The sequence below is a fragment of the Python bivittatus genome, unplaced genomic scaffold (genome assembly GCF_059951505.1).
Source record: "Python bivittatus isolate LINGU-HERP-01145 unplaced genomic scaffold, Pbiv_v1 ctg000700_np1212, whole genome shotgun sequence".
Lineage (NCBI taxonomy): Eukaryota > Metazoa > Chordata > Lepidosauria > Squamata > Pythonidae > Python > Python bivittatus.
This window is the reverse complement of record NW_028277098.1, coordinates 9,944,398-9,969,635: the sequence shown is the minus strand read 5'-3', so window position 1 is coordinate 9,969,635 and position 25,238 is coordinate 9,944,398. Positions and strand designations below refer to the sequence as shown.

Below are 25,238 nucleotides of genomic sequence, written 5' to 3'. Positions count from 1 at the left end.
ATCAGATAAAAGGGGGAGGAGCCCGCAGCTGAATAATAGGCACAGAAAGAAACTTAGAAAGGATTCGCCCTAACTGATCAGGCTGTAAAAAGAGATGGCAGGAGATTTGTACTTTCAGACTTGCAAGGTTCTGTTAAGGTAGCCTTACAATAAAGTAGAATTAGGTCATCTTATGTTTCCTGTCTGGTCTACCTGGGAGGCTGACACAAGAGTATAATGTATTTCTTCCTTTGTCTTCTTATACTCTTCAGTATTCTTGAATATTTCAAACCACTGTCTTGTGTTAATGTTCTTTGATTACTGTCTTGGGTTATATTATATCCTCAGTATTCCTGTATATTCTTTTATTGCTGTCTCATGTTATGTTATTATGCTATTTTCTATACTGCCTTGGAATAAAGCCTTAAGTATTCATATTGTGTGGTCATTGCTTCTGAATCCCAAAAACCTGTGACCCAACTCTCCTGGCCTGGGGACAAAGCAATGTAGACATCCCATATTTTAGTACATAGAATGAGTGATAACAGGTCATTAAAAATCATACGTACCACATCTTTACTGGACAATTATATTTCAAACATGGATTTGAATTCTTGATTCCAAAATTCAAACATCTGGATGGAATCTAGTAAATATGCACAAATATTTTAATTCTACCACTGGAGGAACAAAATCAAGATCAGTTATGGTGCCACTTCTGCCAGGCAATGTTAGAGGCAAAAGGAGAGGAAATTAAATATGATTCACCATCTAAAATGAAAGGACTTGGCAAGTGTGTGCAAAGGCAAAGGGAAATCCAATGGGCAAAATATCAAGCAAATAAATCAAGAGGCATTTCCAGCTCTGCTTTCTTTTGATACCAAAGGACTTACCTTAGCTTTTAATTTAACTGGATCCTAACAATACCATTTAAATTTAACTAGATCCTAGCCATACGATTTAATTTATCTGAAAGCATAGTAATGATGTCAATCAAGCTATTTAGTAAAATGCCCCCATAATCATTAACAAACTGAAAGTTGGCTCACATATGCAGATTCATTAATTGATGATTATGGCAATATCAGATATGTACTAAGATTATGCAAATTCTTCAGAAGAGGTATTTTGCTCAAAAGACCACCTATGAAACATCTTCCCTTGAGTAATTAAAATCTTTAAAGTAGTTCACTTCACTATGAACTGTACATCCACACCCATATGGAGACAGCCAGGAGCAGCTTATGAAGCAGCCACAAAAGCCTGAGAAAAGACATAGCTGCTTTAATGACTTGGAAGAAAGGTACTTCTTATGCACTCCCCTATCACAATAGCACTGCTTTTGAAGTAGTATTTGTAGGTTACCATAGGTAAGAAAGTTCCCACCTTTTTCAAAACCCAAATTTTTCAGGAGGAATCCAACCATCTTGGGTCATCAAGAATCAGCTAACCAAGTCAGACAAACTAAGCTGAAAACATGAATATGCGAAATGTTTTTTTTTAAAAAAAGAAGTCATGATCTGCCTGCGAATGAAACAACTTTTTAGCTTTCTTCATTTGAAATTGCAAAACAAGAAAACATTTCATTCTCCCCAAATGACTTTTTTCTTTCTTCTTGTCCAAAAACAATTACTAGTGAAACAATTGGGCCAATCCAAAGAGCTACATTACAACCTAGTGGACTGTAAAAAAAAAAAAAAAAAAGTAGACTTCTTTTGCAAAAACAATTTTCAGCATACCATTGTGCAGCCTAAGAGAATGCAGGAAATGTTTCAGTGATATTCAGCTTCCCTTGAGGCACTACAGCTCATAAAAACTAAATAGTGGCCTAGGCCTTAAAAATTACATGGGCTTCCTGCTTACATTTAACCCTCTCTATGCTCCCACACTAATTTAAGCCCTTTCTATGCCTGACACTAATTTAAACAATATGACTGCATTCCAGTTGCATATCTTCTTCTCCCCCAGGCAGAAGCAAGAACTGGGGATGGGGAGAGAAGAGGGTTGAGTTCAAGCAGTTTTTTTATCCTAGAATCTAAGGCTCCACATTATTCTAACCCGTAGTCTTTACTTTCCTTGCAACTGGAGCTACCATACCTGGGCTGCAAAAATCCATATGATGTCAGCAAAGAGACACAGAAAACTAACTCTCTGATGTCTTCCACTGGTCATCTGGATTTTTGCAATCCAGATGAGCCACCTTTTATACAGAGCCAAGGTCACACAAGTGATTCAAATACATACTGAGAATCTCCCCATCACACCTGTCCATTTAAAGCCTACTTCTACTATTTTTTACATTATAATGCTTATTGCATTATGTTACAGTGTTAGATGTACAAGTTAGATACAACGTACAGTGTACACAGTATGTTGTATCTAACTTCTTTGTTGGATAAGAAAAGTCCATCTAGTTCCAGCTATGCACTGCCAAAAGAGGATAGAAAAAGGACACAATCTGCCTGCTTCCTAGGGCTGAGAGAGAGGGACTGGCCCAAGGTCACCCAGCTGGCTTCATGCCTAAGGCGGGACTGGAACTCACAGTTTCCCGGTTTCCAGCCTGATGCCTTAAGCACTACACCAAACTGGCTCCCTTCTTGACAGGGAAGAAAGAAAGGATGCCTCAAATGTAGGTTTTAACATGATTTGTCATAAGTTCACTTAGATATCTATCTATCTATCTATCTATCTATCTATCTATCTATCTATCTATCTATCTATCTATCTTTTTTAAAGAAATGCGAAAGGAAGGGCAGGGAGAAATCCATGTAAAGAAGAGTCAGAGCCTTGATCACATGATAATGGCCACCATCTTAACTTTTTCACATTCACAACCCTGAAGAAGTGCTAGCATGAAAAATGCTGATCATCTTCCTACTAAGAGGATGACAAGAAGAGTGAGAATGCCTGGTGGTGGTTTCCTATGTCATCTGCCATAGTAATAATGATTATTGCTAACCCTGGTTAGTACTATTGTGCAATCATGCTTAGAAGGACTGGTCTTTTTTTTTTTTTAATTATTAAGCCCAGATATGTCTCCTGCATTAAGTAAAGCATGCTTAATTTGGTAGAATGGAAGAATTGCACTACCATCATGGCTTGTGATAATTAAAGCCATATTTTTAGGAAATCCTTTTCTACCCTGCCTTAGGCAATATCCAAATCATCCTCAAGTTTCTTTCTTTATAGGAAAAGCAAAATAATGCCTTTCTTCCCCTCAGTCTATTCAAATTAACTTGAGAAATAAGTCCCACTGATCTGAGAGCAATTCACTTAGTATTCCAAAGAAACATGCATCTAAATATTATAGTATTTAAAAATTAGAATGCAAAGCACAGATAAATTTTCTCGGTTAAAGATTTTTGTTCTCTTCATTCAGAGTTTTTAGATGCTTAAAATACTGGACTTTTTCCCCTCTGTGCAGAAGTCTGAATACATTAAAATAAAAATAATTATTTTAAGAACAATTCATACAGTAGCTAAACTTATTATAGATAAATCTGCTTTTATTCTGTACAGGGAAGGATATTCTGAGTTAATGTCCAACTTTGCAATTAAGAAAATTCAAATGCAGCCCTAATAAGAAGTTATGAAAATATAACAATGTTTACTTTGCATAAATTCACTCATTTGCATTTTGGAACTCTGGAATTTGGGGGGATGCTGAGTCAAAACAGATGGAAAATGTGAACCCAAGTACAGCTGTGGAGGGCATTTTAGTGAGCTGCCATTACAGCCTTTGTTGATCAACTGGCAGAATATATCTTTAAATAATAAATAAATATAAGGAAGGAAGCTAGAATGGAGGCCAAGGTAGGAGTGCCAGTTCAGACCATTGACTTTCCAATTTTTAAAAGCACACAGCCAATTAGAAATGTTGCCTGCATAAGATGTTTTAAAATGTGGTTTTAAAAAGAGCTTTCTAAAACAAGGAGAAACTTTATTTTTTCTTCATGCTTTTCATGTTAAGTTACTTTCAAAACTCTATGTGAAACTAGAATACAAATCATTCATAATTTCTATATCCCATCTCCCTTGAGTAATGTATGTTTGGGGAACAATTGCATGCAAACAACAAGCTAGCTTTAAAAAATTATCATCAAATTATCAAATGCATTCTTGTAAGAATCCTCATGCGTTTTACATGGGCTGCCTTTGAAGACCATCCAGAAGGTGCAGCTGGTTCAAATTGCAATGGTGCAAGCAGAAATGGGCACTTCTCATTGTGTCCAGGGGTCACCACTGCTACATGAGCTGCATTGGCTACCAGTTGGATTCCAGGTGCAATTCAAGATTCTGGTTGCTACCTTTAAAGCACTTCATGGCATAGGGCCTGGTTATCTGAGGGACCACTTCTCTTTCATTGGTTTTGCCTACCTGGTACGTTCAGGCAGAGCAGGTGCACTTCAGTTCCCTTCTACTAAATGTTGGCATCTTATGGGACTAAGGAAATGTGCCTTCTCTGTTGTGGCCCCCATCATCTAGAACATCATCCCCCCACAGATACAGATTACACTCTCTCTCCTGGAGTTCTGGAAAGCCATTAAAACCTGGCTTTGATCCCAGGCCTGCGGTTAATATGTTGGTGGGGGAGGGGGGAGGCTGTTGTGCTGTTTCAATAGCTGTTTTAAGTCTGGGCTGTTTTGTTTTATTTATATTTTTTATTTATTTATTTTAGTGTTAGGTTTTGTAAGCCACCCAGAATCTATTGGAGTGGACAACTATGATAAATTTAATGAAATCATCATCATCCTTATATGTTCAGAAAGTATATGGAATTAGCTTTAACCACCTGGTTAAAGAAGAGGTAGGGCTGGGCTGAGCGAAAACCAGGGTCCCAACACCTTGGGAGGCTTTGAGGTGATATCACCTCCAGTAAGTGTCTGCACTACGCTGAGCAAGTGGATAGGGATGATGTAAACTATGGTAGTTGAAAAGAAGCACTACTACCTGTGCTACTCAGAGTTCCCTGGTTCCTCTCCCCTCCCTCCCTTACTTCTCTAGCACATGGTGGAGTGTCAGAAAGAGATGATACAGGTCAAGTAATAGAGAAGAGGCAATCCATTACTCAGCTTTCCAAAACAAGCAAAATCAGTGTCATCTCCTATTTCTTTTCCTTCTCCTCTATTATCCAGTTCTTAATACTCTTATGTAACAAGGACACAAGTCTGGAATGAAGGAAGTGAGTATTTGGGCACTCATGAAGGTAACTTCTTCCAGGAACCTTTCACCTTAAACTTAAACTCCTTGATAGAGGGCCCTAGCTTTTTAAAAAGTTTAGGATTCATCTCCAAAAAGAAGATTTCATACAACACTTCAGCACTGGTGTCATATTTTGGGTCAGCTATGTGGTACATCTCAAGGAATATAGTAAGGACTCAGTGTTGCTAATTCATTAAGCTGCTTTTCTTTTCTACCTCTTAACTCCTCCAATAACTGGAAAATAGCCACACAATTTGGAGGATTTAGGAGGTCTTCTCGGGATCTTATACCTTAATTTACTCCTGATAAATCCTCAAGCCCTCTTTTAAAAAATGGTCAAATTTTCTCTCTGGGGAATGCTGAAAAGTACACAGATAGGGTGCTGAGGAGCCATGTGGAGGCTAGCAGATGTCAATCCCCTGGTGTAATATTTAGATAGCATACAAATGCTTATAATAAAATAACATTTTATTTATTTATTATTTAAATTTATAGGCTGTTCAACTCCATTACAACTTTGAGTGGCATACAATACATGATATTTAAAACAGTACAATCCACAGAATACAAAAAGAAACATCCAGAAAAAAACAACCACCATCTCACAGATCAGACAACTCACAAGGAGCCCACCACCCATTTTAGCCCAAGGTCTGAGAAAAGAGCCAGGTCTTAGTGGCTCATCTAAAGAAAGTCAGGTTGGGGACCATACAAATCACTTGGGGGAATGTCATTGCAGGGGGCAGGCACTTCATCAGAGAAGACCTGCTTCCTGGATCCCATCAGATGGCATTGCTTGATCAATGAAACCTGGAGCATGCTGAGTCTGCTAGAACATATAGGATCAGCAGTGACTATGGAAGTTAGGTAGTCCCTCAAGTAACCAGACACTATGCCATGGAATGCTTTATAGATGATAAACAGCATCTTGAATTTCATCCAAAAGCTACTGATAACCAGTGCAGCTCACAGAGCAAAGGTGTTACATGAGAATACCACAGCATGCTCATAACTAGCCGTACCATTGCACTCTGGATCAGCTGCAGCTAATGAGTGGTCCTCAAGGGCAGCTCCATTTACACTGTATTGCAATAGTCCAAATGTGAATGACCAAAGCATATATCTGTTTTAAGGACTCCCAGTCCACATATGGGCATAATTGTATCTGTGCAAAGGCCTTCTTGGCCACAGCTGTGAGTCCAAGAAGACCTCCAAATTGTGTACCAGTCTCAAAGGGGACAGTATATCACCATTCAGAACTAAAGATGGAGTGCCTTCAGATATAGGTAGCTCAAATAGCCACTCTGTCTTATGAGAGTTGAACTTCAGCTTCTTCCTTCCCATCCAGAAGCCCACAGCCTCCAACACTGGGACAAGACCTGGATAGCATCCCCTGATTGGCCTGGGGTTAAAATGTACAGCTGGGTATCATCAGCATGCCAAAGATATTTGACCCCAATGACCTCACTCAGTGGCCTCATATAAATGTTAAACAGGAGATGTGACTGCATTGAGCCCTGAGGTACCCCACATGTCAGTATGTCTTCTGCCCTTCTCCCTCCCCTGCTAACACTGATTAAACCCAGCAACAGAGACAGGAGAAGCACCAGAACACTGTGCCTCCTTTTTTAACCCTCTTTAAAGAGACGGGCACTAGAGGTTTTCTCCAGTTACAAAATCTAGATTTTGGGCAAGCAACAAGCCAATATCTAATCAGTTAAAAGAAGAAACTATATAATCAACCTGATTAAACAATAATTCCAGCCACTGCCACCAGCTGTCAATTCCCTTTACATTGGCTTGCAAACTCAGGAGTAAGATACAACTTCCTCCATGACCAAATCTGCAAAGTAGTCAACCCAAATTAAAAGGAAAATGTGCAGAATCCCAGCCTACACTGAGTCTCCTAACAAGTATTGCCAATTATCAGAGCATGCTGAGGAGGCTCAAGTAACACCAAAGCCTTCTTTCAACAACCAACCTTTCATGATTTGAGCTCAATAAAGATGTGTTCCCAATATTTTCCCTCATGAATATGTCTCCTTCAAAACCAAAACACAGCCTGCTTGCCAATTCCAAACCCTTGATTGAAAAAGGCTTAGGAGTTGACCTCTAGGTCTTTCCCCAACTACCTCTGTCCTGGCTCCAACAAATTCTTCAGTTCACATTTTTGCAGCAGCTACACACACACTAAAGTCTTCTATTCTTGCATCTTCTATTTCTGCAGGATCTGGGGAAAGGACTAGCAGATAGATCTGGATGCTTCTCTCTCTATGCTTTTCTATTCCAACAAGAGCCAAATGTCACAAAATACCAGTGCTCCTGCATGAAAATCCATTAATTTTCTAGTGAAAACTTCAGATTTCAACTATCTTGTATAAGCGCCCAGTGAGATTGGCCAAATCTCACACTATTTTTTTTTAAATGTGTTTTTACTGTATTTTTAACCTTTGGCACTTGGGGTATCACATGAGAGGAGCATTACAGTACCTGGCATCAAAGCACCATTATTAGAATGTGGATCCAGGATATGTCAGATTTTCTCCCTCCAAGACCAGCTCTTTCTAAATTCAGGAATTCTACTTTCTATAGTTACCACAGGAAGGCTTTGTGTTAGCAATCCCAATAAAATATTGTCTGTTCATACCCACATATGCAGTAACAATCAGGGTCAGTTTTTGAAGCAGTTGTGCAAGCCCACCAAAGGGCATGGCTGTTTTAATGCTCAGAAGAAAGGAGCTTCATCTCTGCTAACATGCCTCTTAAAGCATCTGCTTTGAATATTCTTCAGAGCACCTACAATTTCTGTCTAGGAAGGTTCCCTTTTTCTTTATTGTCTAATTCCTACTCCCAGCAGTGCAGCTGTCATTTATTTCCAGGGAACTATAATCAATGTTTTGTACAACATTGACAAAAAACCTGTACACACTGTGATTGGCACTCAACAGCTTCTCTCTGATTTTTTTTTTTTTCTTAAGAAGAATTGGAGGAAGAAGGAGCTATCTTTGCTCTTTAAGTTTTGGTTGTGATGTAAATTCTTCCTTTGCTGGCACATTTTAAGAACTTGAACATCTTACAAGGAATGTCTTTGTCCTTAGATAACAGCAAGCTGTTTATCTTCTTTAAAATAATATTAAAAGTTCTTCACCTTTGTAATGATATTTATGTTTATACATAAAGCACCATGATCATGTTGTTGCTTGACAAAGTAATAATTTTTTTTTAAAAAGTCAATGTCTTTAGGGAACAAGAGCCATCATCTAAAGGCACATTTTCTATAAAAGTAGGGTTCACAGCCACACTACATTTCTGACAGAAGCCTTTCAGTAACTCCTTACATACAGTATATAAGACTGGAAAAATTGAAGTTGGTCAAGTCATCATCCTGTAAGATAGTTATTTTTCTCACAATAATTATTGTTTTTAAAAATCTTCATCACACTACACACCTTAGCTTGTAGTTAGTGTGTGTGCATTAAAATGTGTTTCATTGTGTTTCAGCACCTACACTGAGGATCTAGCAATGTCACCTAAACACTGTCAGTTACTCAGTTCAGAGTAACTGATGGTGAATCAGTTCAACACCATTCAATTCCCTGGCAATCCAGAAGAAATGCGGTTGGCATAAAAAATGTTATCGGAAATGCACGATGGGACTCCAATGTTAAACCTTCAGGCCCTCTGCCGGTGTGCATTGCACTGCAATGGCAGTTTCAAATATGTTGGTGCCTCACATGAACCGAAAGAAAGACAAAAGAAAGAAAATGTACTCGTGTTCTGGGGGGAGAACCTAGGCCATCTAGTGAAAAATGGCTTTAAGAATGCATCCCTGTTATCCTTCTCAATAAATCATTAAGAATTTCACTATTAAATAGCTACTTTCCCTTAAAGAGCAAATACAGTCATAGCTGAAAACCAGTAACTTTTATCATTCCCACAACACAAGCCGATTCCACATGACTTCTTTCTGGAATAGCTCAGGTGAAAGAAGTAGCTGGAAGTTCAGATTGTTAAGCAGATTTTTTGGTGTTTAGTTTGAAGTGATTTCTGTACTTTTATTGCCGCATGACCCAGCCTAGGGCAGTCTGGTTTCTCTTTCTTTTAAGGTTCATCAAAGATGTTTGACAAAAGAAGAGAAAGTCCAAAGAAGGGGATAGAAAACAGATGCTATGGAGTGGGAGAGGAAACAGGAAGAATACATGAACAGCAGAGAGTAGGAGGAAGGCAGGGAGGACAATGAGGAGAAGAAACAAAGCGGAAGCACCAGCCATAAAGTTTGATTGTATCCCAGGAACTTTTCATGGGAAGTACAATGAGTTTCAGCAGGGGAGTGTTAAAGGTCATGCCTTTGGAGGATATATAACACATATATATGCCTTTTCCAACCTGGAGCCTTCCAGATGACTACAATGCCCATGGGCATTAGTTGTGCTGGCTGAGGGTGATGGGAGTTGTAAACCCCCAGTCTGGGAGATACCAGGTAAGTGAAGGCTGCTCTGTGTGATTTATGGTTATTTTTCTGAGGGAAGGGCTTCTAAAAGGAAAAGTATTTCATTTAAAATAAAACTTCTAAAACATTGATTGAAAACATGACATAGCATGTTTTTAAACTGAATATAATCTGTGTCACCACTGATGTTTAGGAACACCATATGTTCTCCACAGATATCTTTTACAGTTAATAACACCATGTGCTGGAATATAAAGCCCTTTTTCAATTCATAATTTAATCCAGTAAAAAAAAAAAGCCTATATAAATCTAATAGGGATAATTTCCAAACAATGTACTTATTCTGGCACCTTAATATGTTGCAGGAAGTACATTCATTTAATTAATTAAGTGTCTTGAAGTCTATTCTGGGAGAGTCTCTCTCCAATCACCCATTTATGAAAAAAAGTAATTCTGTGCTGTCTCTACTTTTATAATGATGGGATCACATCCAATCCATCACTATTTCAAGACAACCTGTTCTTGTACACCCATGCTCCTTTTATTGTGTTATATGTCACACACACACACACACACACACACACACTGCATCTAATTTTAATAACCCTTCTCAAGCTGTGTTATTAAAATAATCCTTAAAAATCCCCAACCATCTGCACAGGCATGTCTTTCTAAGTAATTCCCAATTTTAGAGCACTTGAAAATACTGCCTTACCTGGATCATGAAAGGGAACCAGTGCAAAGTTGTAAAGTGGCCTCTTGGGTCTCTTCAAAGAGGTCTCCAAAATTTTGGAGGCACCTTCAATGACCTGAACTAAGTCATCGTACATTGAACCAGTCACATCAAACACAAAAGCCAAGGTAGATGCTCCTTGTGGGATTTCTTCCACGCTGGGTTGAGGCTCGAGTTCCACCACTGCATCCTGGGCACAGGTAGGCGAAACGAGGAGGACAAAAAAGAATGATGTGCAGAATCCTACTGCCCGCAGGGGGACATTGTCATGGAAATCCATGGCTTTTCCCCCTTTTCTCTGGTACCTCAGCAATGTGCTCAGCTTCCCACCTCAAGCATCACAAAGGATCCAGTCTGGCTGTGAGGAATGCATTGGGTCAATCCTTTTTTCAAAGCAACAGCAGAAGTCCTCCCTCCCCCTCTTTTTTTCCCCAAGAACTTTACTTTCCACAGATTCAGGAGAGGCAGAGAAACACGACTACTTTTGCTTGTGCAAGTTGCCGGCTCTTCTTCCCTTCCCCAGCCTCAGTTTGCAAGAGTTTGCCAGCCTCTCCCTGAGCCAAGAGAGAACGAATCCCATTCATATCCCCCATGCAGCTGCCACCTCTGGATTCTTTGGCAAGAGACACAGGCTCTCCAAACTCCGGCTGCTGTTAGAAGCCTGTGGCTGCGGTGGCTGCCGCTGCAGAGACAATGAGGAGGGGATGCTCAGAACATCGCGCCCTCTCATTGGCCAACCCCGCTTCCCCACCTTTGCCTTTGAGGCACTCTTTTCGGGTGATCTGTTAAAAATGGTATTTGGGGTCTCTGGAGTGCCACAAAATCACTCAAGGCAAGCCTCTTTCGTAAGCAGTCGTAAAACACGGCACACTTGTCACTCTGTTTTGGAGGAAGTATCAGTAAGAGGAAGGAGGGACTGCTTTTTCATTTATGAGGAATGTTTAAATATACTTACAGCAAGGGGGTCTGTTCTTAGCCATATGCAGGGCTAGCTCCCTCTGCTCCAAGTAATTTGAGCTCTTCAGGCAGAACTGCCTCTGCAGAGAACTCACACTCCGAAAGGCGTACAGCTTCCCCTTGTTGAACTTACTGTGATATTTCTGAGGAAAAGTAATTGCAGCCGAGATCAGAGGCCACAGCTGCCCTCCATCATATTGCCTCAGTCGGGCAAAATTTTGTAGGCCTGAGATATTCCATGTATTTCTTATAATTGCTGAACATATATTCAAAGGGACAGAGTCAAAATGCCACAAAATGTCCGTTTGGACCTGGCATTCTTCAGTCGTTCACACTCACACACACATACAAGAAGTTGCTTCTTTGTGTATGAACTTGTCCACACAAAATGAAATGCCCAGTCACTTGCTACCCACAGTGGAGACTGAGGTTCCATACAGTGAAATACATAGAAGGACCTTCAGGCCTTAATTAAATGAGGACTGGCCATGAACACTTTGGGTCTCCTCATCAGAGGATGAACAAGGGCTGGATGAGGTGTCCTTGGATCCATGGAAAAAGCTTGTTTGCCCAAGGTCTCAGATCTGACCTCAGATTCTTCTAGGATGTGATTTTCTTTGTCCTACTATCTTGTGTTCATTGGATTTTCAAAAAGAAGATTATGATCTGAGATTACCCAAATACAATCAGCTCTGCCTTCATTAAGAGGCAGTGGACAAAGACTCCTATTCTGTATGCAATAATGGATTGCCAGATATATTGTCTTGCCCATCCATTCTCGCAAAGTATTATCTGGAAGCTCATAAAAAAGAGAAAGGAGTAAAGTGGGTATACATTACATTAATCAACAATGAACATATAGCTAATCAAATTACCCTGGATATCCTTAGTTTCATTTAGGTCAGTGTTTCTTAAACTTTTTTCTCTCAGGACCCATTCCCACTTTTAAAAATTATGGAAGACACCAAAAGAGCTTTTGTCTGTATGGATTATATTTACCAATATTTACTGTACTAAAAATTAAAATTGATGCATTCGCTGCCACTACCACTTTTTATGATTGTTTGATGGGCTTTTAATACTGTATTATTTTTCAACATTGGCTAGCAAGTAATTTTGATGTCGTGGACCTCTGAGAGGGTCTTGAGGGACCCCACAGGTCCTAGGACCAAACTTTAAGAAATGCTGATCTAGGTTATCTGTAGCCCTTTTCAGGCATTCTCTTCCCAGGAGCATGGGGAGGGGGGGGGGTTCAAAATCAGCAAGATGGTAGATGGAATGTCACAATGCAAAATCCACCCCTTTCTTCCATGTGGCATCACATGCGCATTCAAAAGAAGCAGGGCTTGCACTGTGACATTCCATCTGTCATCTTGCTGATTCTGAAACATCCCCCCCACCACACACACACACACACACAGATGCTACTGGAAAGAGAATGCCTAAAAAGGGCTGCAGATAATCTAGATGAAATTAAGGATATTTGCCCCACCTGCCCCCAGGCATCATTCTCTCGCTCTTTCTCTCTCTCTCTGTGCAAGAGAATGTGAGGGTGTACTGGCAAGTCCTTCCCACTCCAATATGGTCCCTTCTCATTGCTTTTGGCCTTCTACAGCAAGGAGACTCCTGATTATACAAGCCGCTTTCAGAAGAAGAGTCCCTCCACTTCAGATGCTCACCCTGCAATTCATGGAGAAGTTCAAATGGTAGTGACTTCTGGGGAAGCAATGGCGAACTGAAGACAGCTCCACTGAGAGCAGAGCTGACCATGGTGGAACAAGGAGCCAGCAAATGGATCAGCTTCTTGGAATTCCTCTCCGAACAAGAAGAGGTCTCAGGATTGCCCACATACACTCCAGACAGCAGCTCGCCATGAGGAGACTATAAGACAGTGGACTCTAGTGGGTTTAATGCTCTGGAAGCTGAGGGATTGCCATCTTTGCCCAAGCCATGGTCAATGCCTTCAAAAGGACTCTGGGTTTGCACACTTCCTTTCTTAACCACTTCTGGAAATTGCTTGTTAATGGTTTTTTTGGATTTTAAGAACCTTCAGAATGGTAAGTTTCATTACACCAGGTATGTTTCCTTCAGTCCTTGGTGAAAGAAGTCTTATACAAGTTTAAGGACTTGAAAAATTCTTATTTTGGAATAATCAGCAAAAGGGTGATTAGAACACTGATTTTGGAAAGTTATAAATGGACTAAGGGGCCAGATGGATTTGAAATAAGATTTTGAAATTAATTACAAGCAACCTTTCTATGAGTTGTTTAGAATTTTATTAAAAAATACATGAAGATTTTGAAATTAAGTATAAGAAACCTTCACATGGAAAAATGCTGTTGATTAGAAAAAAACTGGGACTTTGAAGGTTCGATGCTAGAGGGAACCAGAAAGAACTAAAGATTATAATTAAAGGAGAAAAGATCCACTGATACAGAATGGAGCAAAATACTCTAACTTTGGAAGAATTCAAGGATATTTGGGAACAATGCACTCAGAAATTACTGTTAAGATTGTCTGCTATCATAAACTGGATCCAAAAGAGGTTATAGAAGAGGAACTGGTTTTACTGGACAAGACAGAGACTGAGGCTGATTTGAATGTGGATTTAAAAATGAAAGTTTATAAGAATGATATGAAAAAGGATCTTACACTGGATTTACAAATGAAACCATCTGATGTCTTAATAATTAAAAGAGATATACAAATGACAAACCGGAAGAGTGACTTGGATAACTTTCTTATTTTGGATTTACAAACAAGACATGTTAAATTTTTGAAGGAACTTCTGAAAAGAGACAAACAGAAAACAAAAATAAATCAAGTTCTGGACACAATTTAAAGGGATTAAAAATCACGATTGTTAAAAGTAAACGGAAGGACTACAAAATTGGTTTATTTGATCAAGGTGAAAATATATACATGGTTGTTTCTAGTAACTTTTAATGGGTGTTTTGCTGACCAGGACCAAATGATGAGGCTTTAACGATTTGTTTATAGATAAGAGATGAGATATGGGAAGAAGAGATCTTTTGTTGTATTTTCAGAGAAAGTAATAAGTTACTGTGTTAAAAATAAAGGAAGGAATATAAAGTTGGCTTATTTGATTAAGGTTAAAATATATATGTTGTTATTTCTGGTAACTCTTAATGGACATTTGCTGATTAGGACTAAATTATAAGGCTTTAAGAATTTGTTTATAGATAAGAGGGAAGAGAAGATCTTTTGTTGTAGTATCAGAGAAGCTGATAAGTTACTGAAATTGTACTTGTCATGATGAAGGGGGAAGTCATTTCTTTATATATCTTTCTTTTTTGTTTACCATATTTTTCCTTTCTTTTTAAAAAAATTTTTCTTTGCACTTTTTATTTTTTAATATATTTTTCTTAGTTTGTATTCGTTTTTTATCTTTGTATTTCTAAAATTTAATTAAAGTTATTATTAAAAATAAAAAAGAGAAAGAAATTCAAATGGTATGTTGAAGGAGGCAAGCTTTGATAGCATGCCCTACTCTCCTTCACTCGGTTAATCACACAAGAGAGAACGCCTACACAGGGCTTGTTTCATCCTGTCAGATGGTAAGCAGATATGCAGTAGTATATGTGGTAATGTAGGCATTTGGATGAACCCTTATAGAACCATAGACCACACTGTAGCCCAACTGATATGTTGACGTCCTCATGAATAACCTACTCAGTTAGATGTGTGCTTAAAATCCCCATTCAGATGCAAAGGGTTTAACTTTGTATAATTTTAGCTATATCACTATATGGGGCTCTCAGACTCTCTAGCAGCTTTTCAGTAACACTGGCACCCAGCAGGCAGGATCTGATGTCTTCCACGTAGGTTTTCTAGGCCAGCTTTTGCATCTAGTTTGTCCTTATTCCAAGCAGGGTTGGTCCAAGACCCTTTGCCGCAGGAGGCAAAGGTGGGTGACACCTCTTCCTATCTATATTCAGAAGCAAGCTAAACTGGCAGCTGACTCTCATTTCAACATGCATTGTGTTGTTGAATGCTTACCACCACACCTAAGCCAGCAGACCACTTTAGGGGACACAAAGCAGGTTATTAACATGTCCATCTCTATCATCCAGCAGAGGAGAAGAGCCAGGAAATTCAGGAGGAAACGGTAAGCCGCTACCAGCAGTGCACCATCTCCCTCCAGCATTTTCTGCTTGAGATGTTTGCCTCACTTGGTTTAATGGTAGGGCTGGACATGTTTCTAAAAGAAAAGGCTCTCCCTTCCAATCCTTTTTCCTCTCAGTATAATTCAGGCTTGGCAACCAACCTTATGGTCTGTTGATTCTATATGGCAGTGTTGTCCAAACTTGGCCTCTTTAAGATGAGTGGACTTCAACTCATGGCTGGCTGGGGAATTCTGGGAGTTGACGTCCACTCATCTTAAAGTGGCCAAGTTTGGACAACACTGCTATATGGGAATGGCATTTATTCTCCACACGCACTGGATTTCTCTGGAGCATGGGACTCCCATGAACAGCAAAGAAGAGGGATAGAACCTCTGCTATGGCTTGTACATATCCTTTCTTGCTGCCCACACCAAATCCCAGTAGGCCAAAGAGGCAAGGAAGGAAGTCAGCATATCTTATTGTGAACACTTGTGTGGTATAGGCTGTTATTCTGAACTCGATATTGGCTAATTTGGAGTGCCTCTCTGAGCATTCTGAAAGCAAGCTCCAGAGCCATGGAGCAAATGGTCCTTGCTTGCTTGCTTTAAGAGCCATTCATTGTTAATGCAACCTTCTTTCATGTTTCAAAGCTAAATTCGGAAGTCAGACTATTGTCTTCTCATCAAATTCTGGATGTGGCAACAGAGCTGAATTTATATATTACGGATGTGGCAACAGAGCTGCAATATTTCCATTGGGCACTGTCACAATATTAGCGAGAGGGGGCGGGGGAGGGAGGGAGGGAGGGAGGGAGGGTGGGAGTGTAATTAGCCCCAGCAATCCAGGCTTCATCACACTGTGACTGGAAAATTAATCATGATTATTCAGATCAAGTTATGAAGCCTTGGACTGGCTTATCAAAAGCAGATGTTTGCATTCTATTCTCCTCCCTTTTCACCAAGGACATCATGAGAAGCAAGGATTTAACTACAGCAAGGAAAAATGTATGCAGTAAAATCCCAACCATCAAAAACTAGCTTCCTTTGTTGATCTGTATAGTTCAGCTGATGTTCACTGAAATGCTCAAAAACCTGTGGAATGAAGGCTCCCAATTTTGTGTATTAGCAAACAAATGCCTCTGGATTCAAGGTTTTGGTCCCCTTATCTCTACATTTAGCTACCTACACAAACATCTGGCATTTAGTAAAACAGAGTCCAGATGGATAATCCTTCATTCTGTGATAATAGAACAGAGGTAATAGAACAAAAAGCTCCAGGTACTCTTTGGCCAATGTTGAGAAACAATTTCCCCTCCACAGAGAAATAACATGGCCAGTCCAGATCTCTCTTTGCTGCATTAAATCCTACAGATGAGCCAAAACTGGACTTAAATTATTTCATCATCCAGGTGATCAATGCAGGCTAAAATGTCAGTACAAAAGAGCAAACACCAATGCAAAGAATTGCACAAAAGGCTGGAAGTAACTCCAAGTAAAACAATGAATGGAGATCTATGCAGAAATAAGTGTTTTTTTAACCAGCTCCACCAGCACAGTGTAGGGATACTGATGTTTCCTTCAATGACATGAACTACACAGCAGGATTTATCCAAGAGTGTGCCTTTCTCACAAAGTCTCTGTTGTGGTAAGGCCATCTCGGCACGTATTCCTGCATATTTGCAACCACAGAAATTTAAGCAATTTCCTGTCCCTTAAACAAGTGAGCTTTCTCTCACACCGTCTTTAATGATCAGGCCCTTCTTTTGCGTCAATCTGGATTTATGTGTATGTGGTAGCACTAGCATGCTGGCATTCCCAGGTAAGCAGAGAAATAAAGGGGAGAAGGATGGCCCCATTGAGCAGCCAATCGTTCCTCTCTCCTATCCTAGTTAAACAGTCCTATCTCTCCCAGGTGGTGCAGTGTTGTAAAAAAGGCCATTCTTTCATCAGAAACTGAAAAAGGCATGACAGCACTGATATACCTTCCTCCCACATCCCTGACAACTCTATTACCATTGACCAATCATGGAGGTACCTGATATGGCTGACCCCAGACATTTTGTCATCTGAGGCAGAGTAGCCCATAGTACACATCCAGCTATTAACAGGGCATAGTAGCCAAAGCTTATCAATTCCAGTACTGAAGGTAGTAAATCGCATAATTAGCTCTGTCCATCCCTGACAATAAAACATCACTAAGAGAATCCAGTAAGATGTTTCCTTTTATGACACCAATAATTTTCAGTCATCTCACTCTCTCTAATGATGGGCCAGATCCTAGCACTCCATACTGTTCTGTCTGCATGATATGCTGCTATTACTTATTAACAAACACCTAATTAGCCAATGCCCAGTTCCCATCTGTTAAGTAAAAGAGGGGACTTTCTCATTCCAAATTCCCTTTCACCAAGAATACTCTTAGCTCTACAGCCATGGGAGAGGGTGGCAAATGAATGGTAATGTCTCCTTCCCCTTCCCCTTCCCCTTCCCCTTCCCCTTCCCCTTCCCCTTCCCCTTCCCCTTCTCCTTCTTTTTTGGTACCTCCTTTCTCTATGTGTGATATACATTTAGACCAAACATTAAAACATCTAACACAAGAATAGTGAAGAAATCAGAGGCAGGAAGGGAAAACGCATAAGGAAATCAGGAAAATTCCAGCAGTGTTTCAGGGATTCGATAAACATCTGTTGGGGTGGTTTAGGTGTATGCATTTTGCCTCAATACAAGGAAGTTGAACGATTAGACTCTTGGGGGATCTTTTCAATGCTGTGTTTGTAGGTCTTGAATCACTCTTTCCTGCAGTTTGGAAGAACAGCAATTCCCTTCTAAAGTTTGCTGAAGCAACGGGCTTAGAATGCCAAAGGCCGTTTTGGCAGCCGGAACATTGCAGGGTTAGAATAGTAGCAAAACAACATTGCACCAGAGCTGATTAACCTCCATTAGAACAAGCCCATTTCTGTAACCTCGTATAGATGTATGGATGTTGTAAAAAGAAAAATTAGACTTTTCTGGTGGCAAAATATTCCACCCTGCAATAGCCCCTAAATCACATGGATTTATTTTTACTGTTTTCCACTCCCCCTTTTCTTTGACAAGTAAGTTTTATATTAATGGCATTGTGATTTACAGCTGAAAACCTTGGGGAAATATTGCCACATGTACTGTAAAAGAAGTACCTGCATTACCCCAAATGTCATTGTTCTAACTCTGAAATTGGTTTGCATTTTTATATTACATTTTACAAAATACATGCAATTCCTTGAGTGCCCATTTAATGTTGTCAATGGGATATAAATATTTACATAGTTACGCAGCAGCTCGTCCCTTTGATGGATGACTAGTGGATCCAAGTGGAAGCTTTAATGATAACATAATTATACTGTTGTGAATGTTATTCCCTTGTGCAGAACTCAGACATTCCCAATATACATTCTCTCAGGCAGACTGTAGTCCGAGTCTCAATATCTTTAAGAAGGAGAGATGCAGTTTGTCACACAAAGTGAGGGAGTCATCTAGCCCTTCCTGGGGATAAAAAAGGGGGTTGCTCCTTTTAAAATGAGGCAGAGATTGCTGGATATCGACTGAAAAACAAGTGGGGTGCACCATCTCCAGGAATCTATGAAAAAGTCCAAATGAATTGAAAAACAGAGGAAACATCGGTTTAAAGAGTCTTTATTTCTGCTGTAGTAGATAACAAGCTTAGCAAGGAGTTTACATTTGGATTGTGCCTTTGCTAAATCTAAGATTCTTTAATTCTCCGTATAATTTAGGACATGGAGTTTTTAATGTCAATGCTGAGTCATACTTTAGGCATGTTCCCAAGGATCTAATCTTTGTTTTCTTTTTAACATTTTCTGATTGATGATGATTCTCTCTTCTCTTCGATGGGACTTTGGGATGGAGAGATTTTTATTTTTAGCAGACCACTGCCATCCTGTGGTCTAAACAGAGCATTACATTGTTTGTTGCATTTTATTTTTTTTAATTAAGTATTGTTCTCTAATAATCTGAGTAGCTCTGAAATTCCTTTTTTTTTTCCCCCCACTGCTGAATATTTGCATGTCAATATTTAAAGTTAAGTTTACATTTTCTCTTTTTCAAAACGTTTATTTCCAGTGAGATTTGCTTGTCTCCCAAAGGGGTGGGAAGGTTTTATTCCACTCATCACATGTTTCAGGAGGTAACCCTGTAGAAAATATTCACTGTTTGTTTTGTTTGTGTGTTTTTAATCTTTTTATTACCATAAAGGCAGCAGAGAGGATAAGTGCCTTATTTCTTTCACACTCCAGGGTTACAAGAAGGATTTCCAGTGAATTATTCCCTGGAAGACAGGAGGGAGAAGCAGGAATTACTAAATTGCTACTGCTTGATGAAAACAAAGACTTAGAGTTTTCTGTTTCTGATTTTTTGGGTGGGTTGGTTTTGTGGGTATCCCCCTCTCTCCATATAATGGTTATCTAGATTTTTGCACCCCAGACATGGTGGCTCTAAGCTAAATCCAATGGGTAAGGGCATGGTAAAGCTATTGGGTTTTGCTATTCTAACTCTGGTGGCACTCTGTCCAATACAGTAATAATTGTACTGTTCCAAAGTATTCTTGACAGGGCCTCATTTCTTTTCTGAACTAACTTAAAAGGCAGCTACTTCATTTGTTTTTTTTCACAAACCTGTATCTTTTCCATCTACAACTGTACTGGACTCTACTTTTTATTTCAAAAAAATATTCTGGCATGGTTAGTTGATGCTATTTACTTCCTGACCTTCCTGCTTTCTATTGTTTTAAGATTTTTTTTCTCTAGCAGCCAGATTAACTACCGAAATAACATTTGGATTTTTGTGGTTCATACATGAGGAGTGAGCCCCCCTCCTACATTAGGGTTTTCATTGTATAATATGAACCACCACAAATATGTATTCTCTTTCCAAAGCCTTACAAATTATTATTTGCTTTTTATATGTTAAATGCTTTATGAGCTAAATGCTTCATCGCAGATATGCAGTATATTATGTCATTCTTACAGACATAATGGTAGGAGGAATTATCTATATTTACTACATAGAGCACTTTTCCCATTAAAACTCTGGTTTCAGAGGGGAAAACACACACAATTTAAACACTTTCTGCACTTTAAGCTACAGATGTTCAGATTATTTTTTGTGCCTGTGAAGAATGTACATCTGTTCAAAATATGGTACAGAATTATTTTAAATGCTCTATTATATGAGATCAATCATCATGGTATCCATAAACACTGAGCACTGGGAAGGAAGGTAATTTTCGATTCCATTCAATCAAGCATCTTCCTTTTTTTTCTCCTCCAACAATGCAAAATGCCCACTTTTAAACAGCGTTTTAAAAACAATCATTATTTCATTAGTAATGTATTAAGATAGAAGAAATTTAATAAGCATATGTTTCTTTACATCTTTGACCTCCACCCCCAAAACAAATCTGAATAGATATTAATAAGGGATATTAGCAAAAAAGCACTATCACCCTCTACTGGTAAATTAGGACAAATCTTTAGAATAAATATAATTCTACCTGAGACATTTGACTCTGATTCTCCATCTCCCTTCCCCTTTCAGATATTTAATACCAATTTCTGGTTAGATGAATTTCAAGGACAGGAGAGAAGGGATTTATAGCTTGTTGCCCTACTGAAAATAGGAGAGTGTACAGAAGGACTATGAATGGGGGTAATCTCCATTTTCTCTTATCTTAGTCTTGGTATTTATTAATTTATTTATTTATTTGTCTAATTTATATAGCTACCCATCTCACAAAACAAGTGACTCTGGGCTCTGGTTACCCACTGAAGAAAAATGAGACCCTCTACTTAACCCCATGCAAACCTTAGGAGGCAACAGTAGGGCTGACAGCAACCCAGTATGGTAATTGGTATAGTAGAAAAGTAAAGGGGAACATCTGAAATCATCTAATACCTGCTCAGTATTACCGGCCACCCAGAGGCCCTTTCCTTAATAGTGATATAGAACATCTTATAGAATCATGCAACCATCACTGTGTAGATAAGTCGGTGATGAAGGCAGACTTCGTATAATCACAACTATGGCTAGGTGATGCTATACATCTCTAGGGAAGAATCAATAACACATTGGTATTCAGAGATTCTACTCCAACTTGATGGCCAGTTCAGAAGATGGAGCTAAGGAATTATTGTTTAACTCACTAACAGTTAAGCTTTGGAGTGCCAAAGAGCTCTATTGTATTTCTGTTGCTATTTTAACATCTAAATGAATCAAATCAAATCTTTATTGCAGTCAAAGACCAGCATGCATCTAAATGAAAATGTTGGGAGATCTTACCCAGAGATGTGTATTCCAGATGTCACAAATATGGATGATACCTAGTTCTATTTCTTTTACATCAAATCCAGATGAGATACTGAGTGTTCAGTCCCTGTCTACATAAAATTATGGAGGCAATGAGAATCAATCAATTGAAATTTGATCCAAAGAAGACAGATTTCTATTAGTAGGTGACTAATCTATCTAACTCAGTAGGTCTTCCAATTATTTTAGAGGGATGTCTCCTCCGCAGATGAAGTTGGAGGGGAGGGATTCAGAGAGGAACGCCTGCCCACTCCTCCAAAGCCTACCTCCTGATGTCATAAGTTTGTGATGCAGGAGGAGGCAAGGAAGGATGACTCCCATTTCTTTCCGCAGAACCAAAGATAGTCTACGCAGAGGAACTAAGAAGCATCATTCCTCAGCATCCCAACCACCTGCATAGGGTGTAGTAGATGTGGAATGATGGCTTGCTGTCTTCTGCTGCAGAAGCAAATATTATCTGTGTGGGATGAAGCAGGGACTCCTGGTCTAGCCCTGCATGGAGAACAGCAGAACCACACTTGATGCTAAAACATTCACATTGCTAGGGAAAAGATGGGGATTAGGGAAAGGTCAGATGGGATGGCCTAGTGGACTAGCAGATTAGGTCAGGGTATCAAACTAGAAGTTGCCTGTCACTGCCCTAAAGGATGTAATTGTTAAAAATATTTTTAATCCAGCATTTTTGCTGGAAAGATAGTCAGATTTGGTGGGGGGGGGTTCTTAGCTCAACTAGTATACCAGTTGCAGCCCTGTCTCGACAAATGTGGCCTTGCTACACTTATCTACCTTTGAACAGCCTCTTGTTTGCCTATATGAACATATAATACCAATGCTTCATCATGTGCAACAATTTCCAAACCATTTTAGGGCCTAATTCAAAGTGCTGGTATTAACATTGAAAGTCCTAAATACTTCAAGTCAAACCTTTTGCAGGACTGCCTCCTCCTGCACACATGGCCTAAATGTTAGTATTTAAATAAGAAGTCCTTCTGCCAGATCCCCACCAATGAGATGGAGTATGTAGAGTGGCGGTGTCTCAACTATGGAATGTCCTCCTAAGAGAAGCTTTCTGGGCACCAATGCTTGCATTGCTTTAGTGCCAAGTGAAGGCTTCCTCTAATTTTCTTGGTCCTTTAAACTGTGTTTCAGTATATTGTAAAGCTGCAAGTTAATTGTTCCCTCCCTTTCTAGGTTTTGGTGATTTTATGTTGCCAAGCTCCTTGTTTAGTTCAACGGTGATAACTTAGTGAGTAGCATTTTGCCATATTTCCAGTTTATACAGTAGTACAGTGGTACCTCGGGATACGAACGCCTCTACTAACGAACTTTTCGGGTTACGACCAGCTCCGGCCGCAAAAATTTACCTCGATGTGCGAACTCTGCCTCGGGGTACGGTCATTTTTCCACCCTGACACGTGGTCCGTGGCTATTTTTCCGCCCTGACATGTGGTCCGCGGCCATTTTCCCGCCCCTGACACGTGGTCCGCGGCCATTTTCCTGCCCCGCCGCACGGCGCCTGGCCGTTTTCCCGCCCCGCTGTGCCGTGCCCGGCCGTTTTCCCATCCCTGACGCGTGGTCCGCGGACGCCAGAACAGATTAACGGTAATTACATTGAACCTTATGGGAAAATTTGCTTCGGGGTGCGACCAAATTCGGAGGGCGGAACGGATTAACCGGATTTACATTGAGCCCTATGGGGAAATTTGCGTCGGGTTACGACCAACTCGGGATACGCCCAGAGTCACAGAACGGATTAAGTTCGTATCCCGAGGTACCACTGTACCTAGATCATGAATTAATTGTAGTTAGAACCTTTGAAATCGGGAACAAGTTAGTTATTACTGTATTTAACTCCCACTGATTTCAAGGGAACTAAATATAAATTACAAAATGGATCCAATTTCCTTTTCTTTTCACCCCCTATGTTTCAATATTCCTATGTTAAACACAGTTTGGAATTTTCAGGACGAATTAATACAACAGGCACCACAATAAAATGCTATCATGATATCAACAGTGCCATGTTCCTTACATCTTTGCTCACCTCTAGCTATTTATTAAGAACAGCCACACCTTTACAAGAGCACACATTGTGCACATCTAGTTTAACTTTGAAATTATCAATCTTGATATAGTCAAGAGATCTTTCTCCAAGCTGGTTCGTTAACACTCCGCCTCGCATTGTAGCAACATGATTTTTATCTTTTTTTCTTTGAATAAAAGTAGTTCAGGAATTCATTGATTTTCTTTTGTCTAAGATTTTAGCCAAGTGATTTCAGCAGCTCAGTACATGACAACCTGTCCAGATTCTTGGTGATGATCAAGATTATGTACACCTTTAAAAGAAAATAGTTGTCTGGGATGGTCATTTTCGCTCAACAACGCTATGGATAATGATGGCAGGCAACATCAAATGAAAAATGTCACTTTCCTACTGCTACTTCTGAAATGAAATCATAGCACACAGGGAAGATCTCTTTCAGGCTTACACAAATTCATCCCAGACCTTGGAGGGAATGGTTATTGCCTGCTGCTCCCCTCACTTCCCTTCCCTCCAAACCAAAATACTCTACTCTCAGTTTTGGAAAGAATAACAAGCCTGATATTTCTTCTTCTTGTAAGATAATTCATCAAAGTCTTGACAAAGCATACAGGGCTCCCAAATCCTTGCCATACAGAGCCATTTCCTGCGGCCTCAGCTGAAACATCTTGCTAAAATATTTGGCCTATTGTCCTGGTCTCAAATAGAACACAGCAGCGGGTTTATTGAATTGGATGCTTTTATTATTTTAATGCACTCTTCTATAATGATTTTGACCCATTCACCAGCGCAGTGCTCAATGGCTAACATTAAAAGAGATCTTGTAGCTTATCAAGAAATTCAGTTCAGAGCTTATGTTACAGGTTACTTGAAAAGAATGCCTTTTAAAGTGCCTTTTTTCATTAAGCTTGGCTGTCAGCTTTGACATTCTGCAAGGCTGTAAGTTAACACTTTATGCTTCGCTATAATTTTCAAAAAACACACAGTGTGGGCTGAGAAATTCAGTTACATTACAAATGCTCCTCTACTACACAATCTTTAATATAATGAAAGGGCAGTAACAATAGAAAGGTGTGCTCTATATATCTTCTGAGGAATAGCTCTGATATTTATGGCTTTTCCACGCTGCAGCTTTCCGCAAAGCTTTCTTGCTTTGACCAGGATGGTGGTCTGATGTTCTGTCTGGGCTGCAGTTACCACAGCCTCTGATTGGTGGCTTTCCATGCTTCTTTACTGGTTAAAATGCACACATACACACAATAGTCTTACTGTTCTTCCCATTGCTTGGGCTAGAAGGGGAAAGGGGCACAATTCTTGTTGATTTCAACTGGAGATAACCATCATTGCACAATTCCATCAATGAACTTGTAAGAAAGAAAAAAACACCTTTTCA

The 25,238-nt window shown here is 39.6% G+C and overlaps 1 protein-coding gene across 10 annotated transcripts in view; it reads right to left on the bottom strand.

Annotated features, from left to right (window-relative positions):
* HMCN1 (hemicentin 1) overlaps positions 1–25,238 on the bottom strand; it is a 329,972-nt gene that overhangs the window by 232,249 nt on the left and 72,485 nt on the right. For 2 of the 10 annotated variants that reach the window (XR_015798470.1, XM_088153968.1), the window contains exons 5-6: positions 11,320–11,464; positions 10,347–10,718 (exon numbers count right to left, since the gene is read on the bottom strand). The exons of 6 other annotated variants lie outside the window; for them this stretch is intronic. Coding sequence is in view for 3 of the 4 variants with exons in the window: in XM_088153968.1 (XP_088010094.1) it covers positions 10,347–10,644 (298 nt within the window). In the remaining variant the exon portion in view is untranslated. Of the gene's footprint in view, positions 1–10,346; positions 10,719–11,319; positions 11,465–25,238 lie in introns of those variants that run through there. 2 more of the 10 variants (XM_088153957.1, XM_088153967.1) reach the window with 2 other exon arrangements.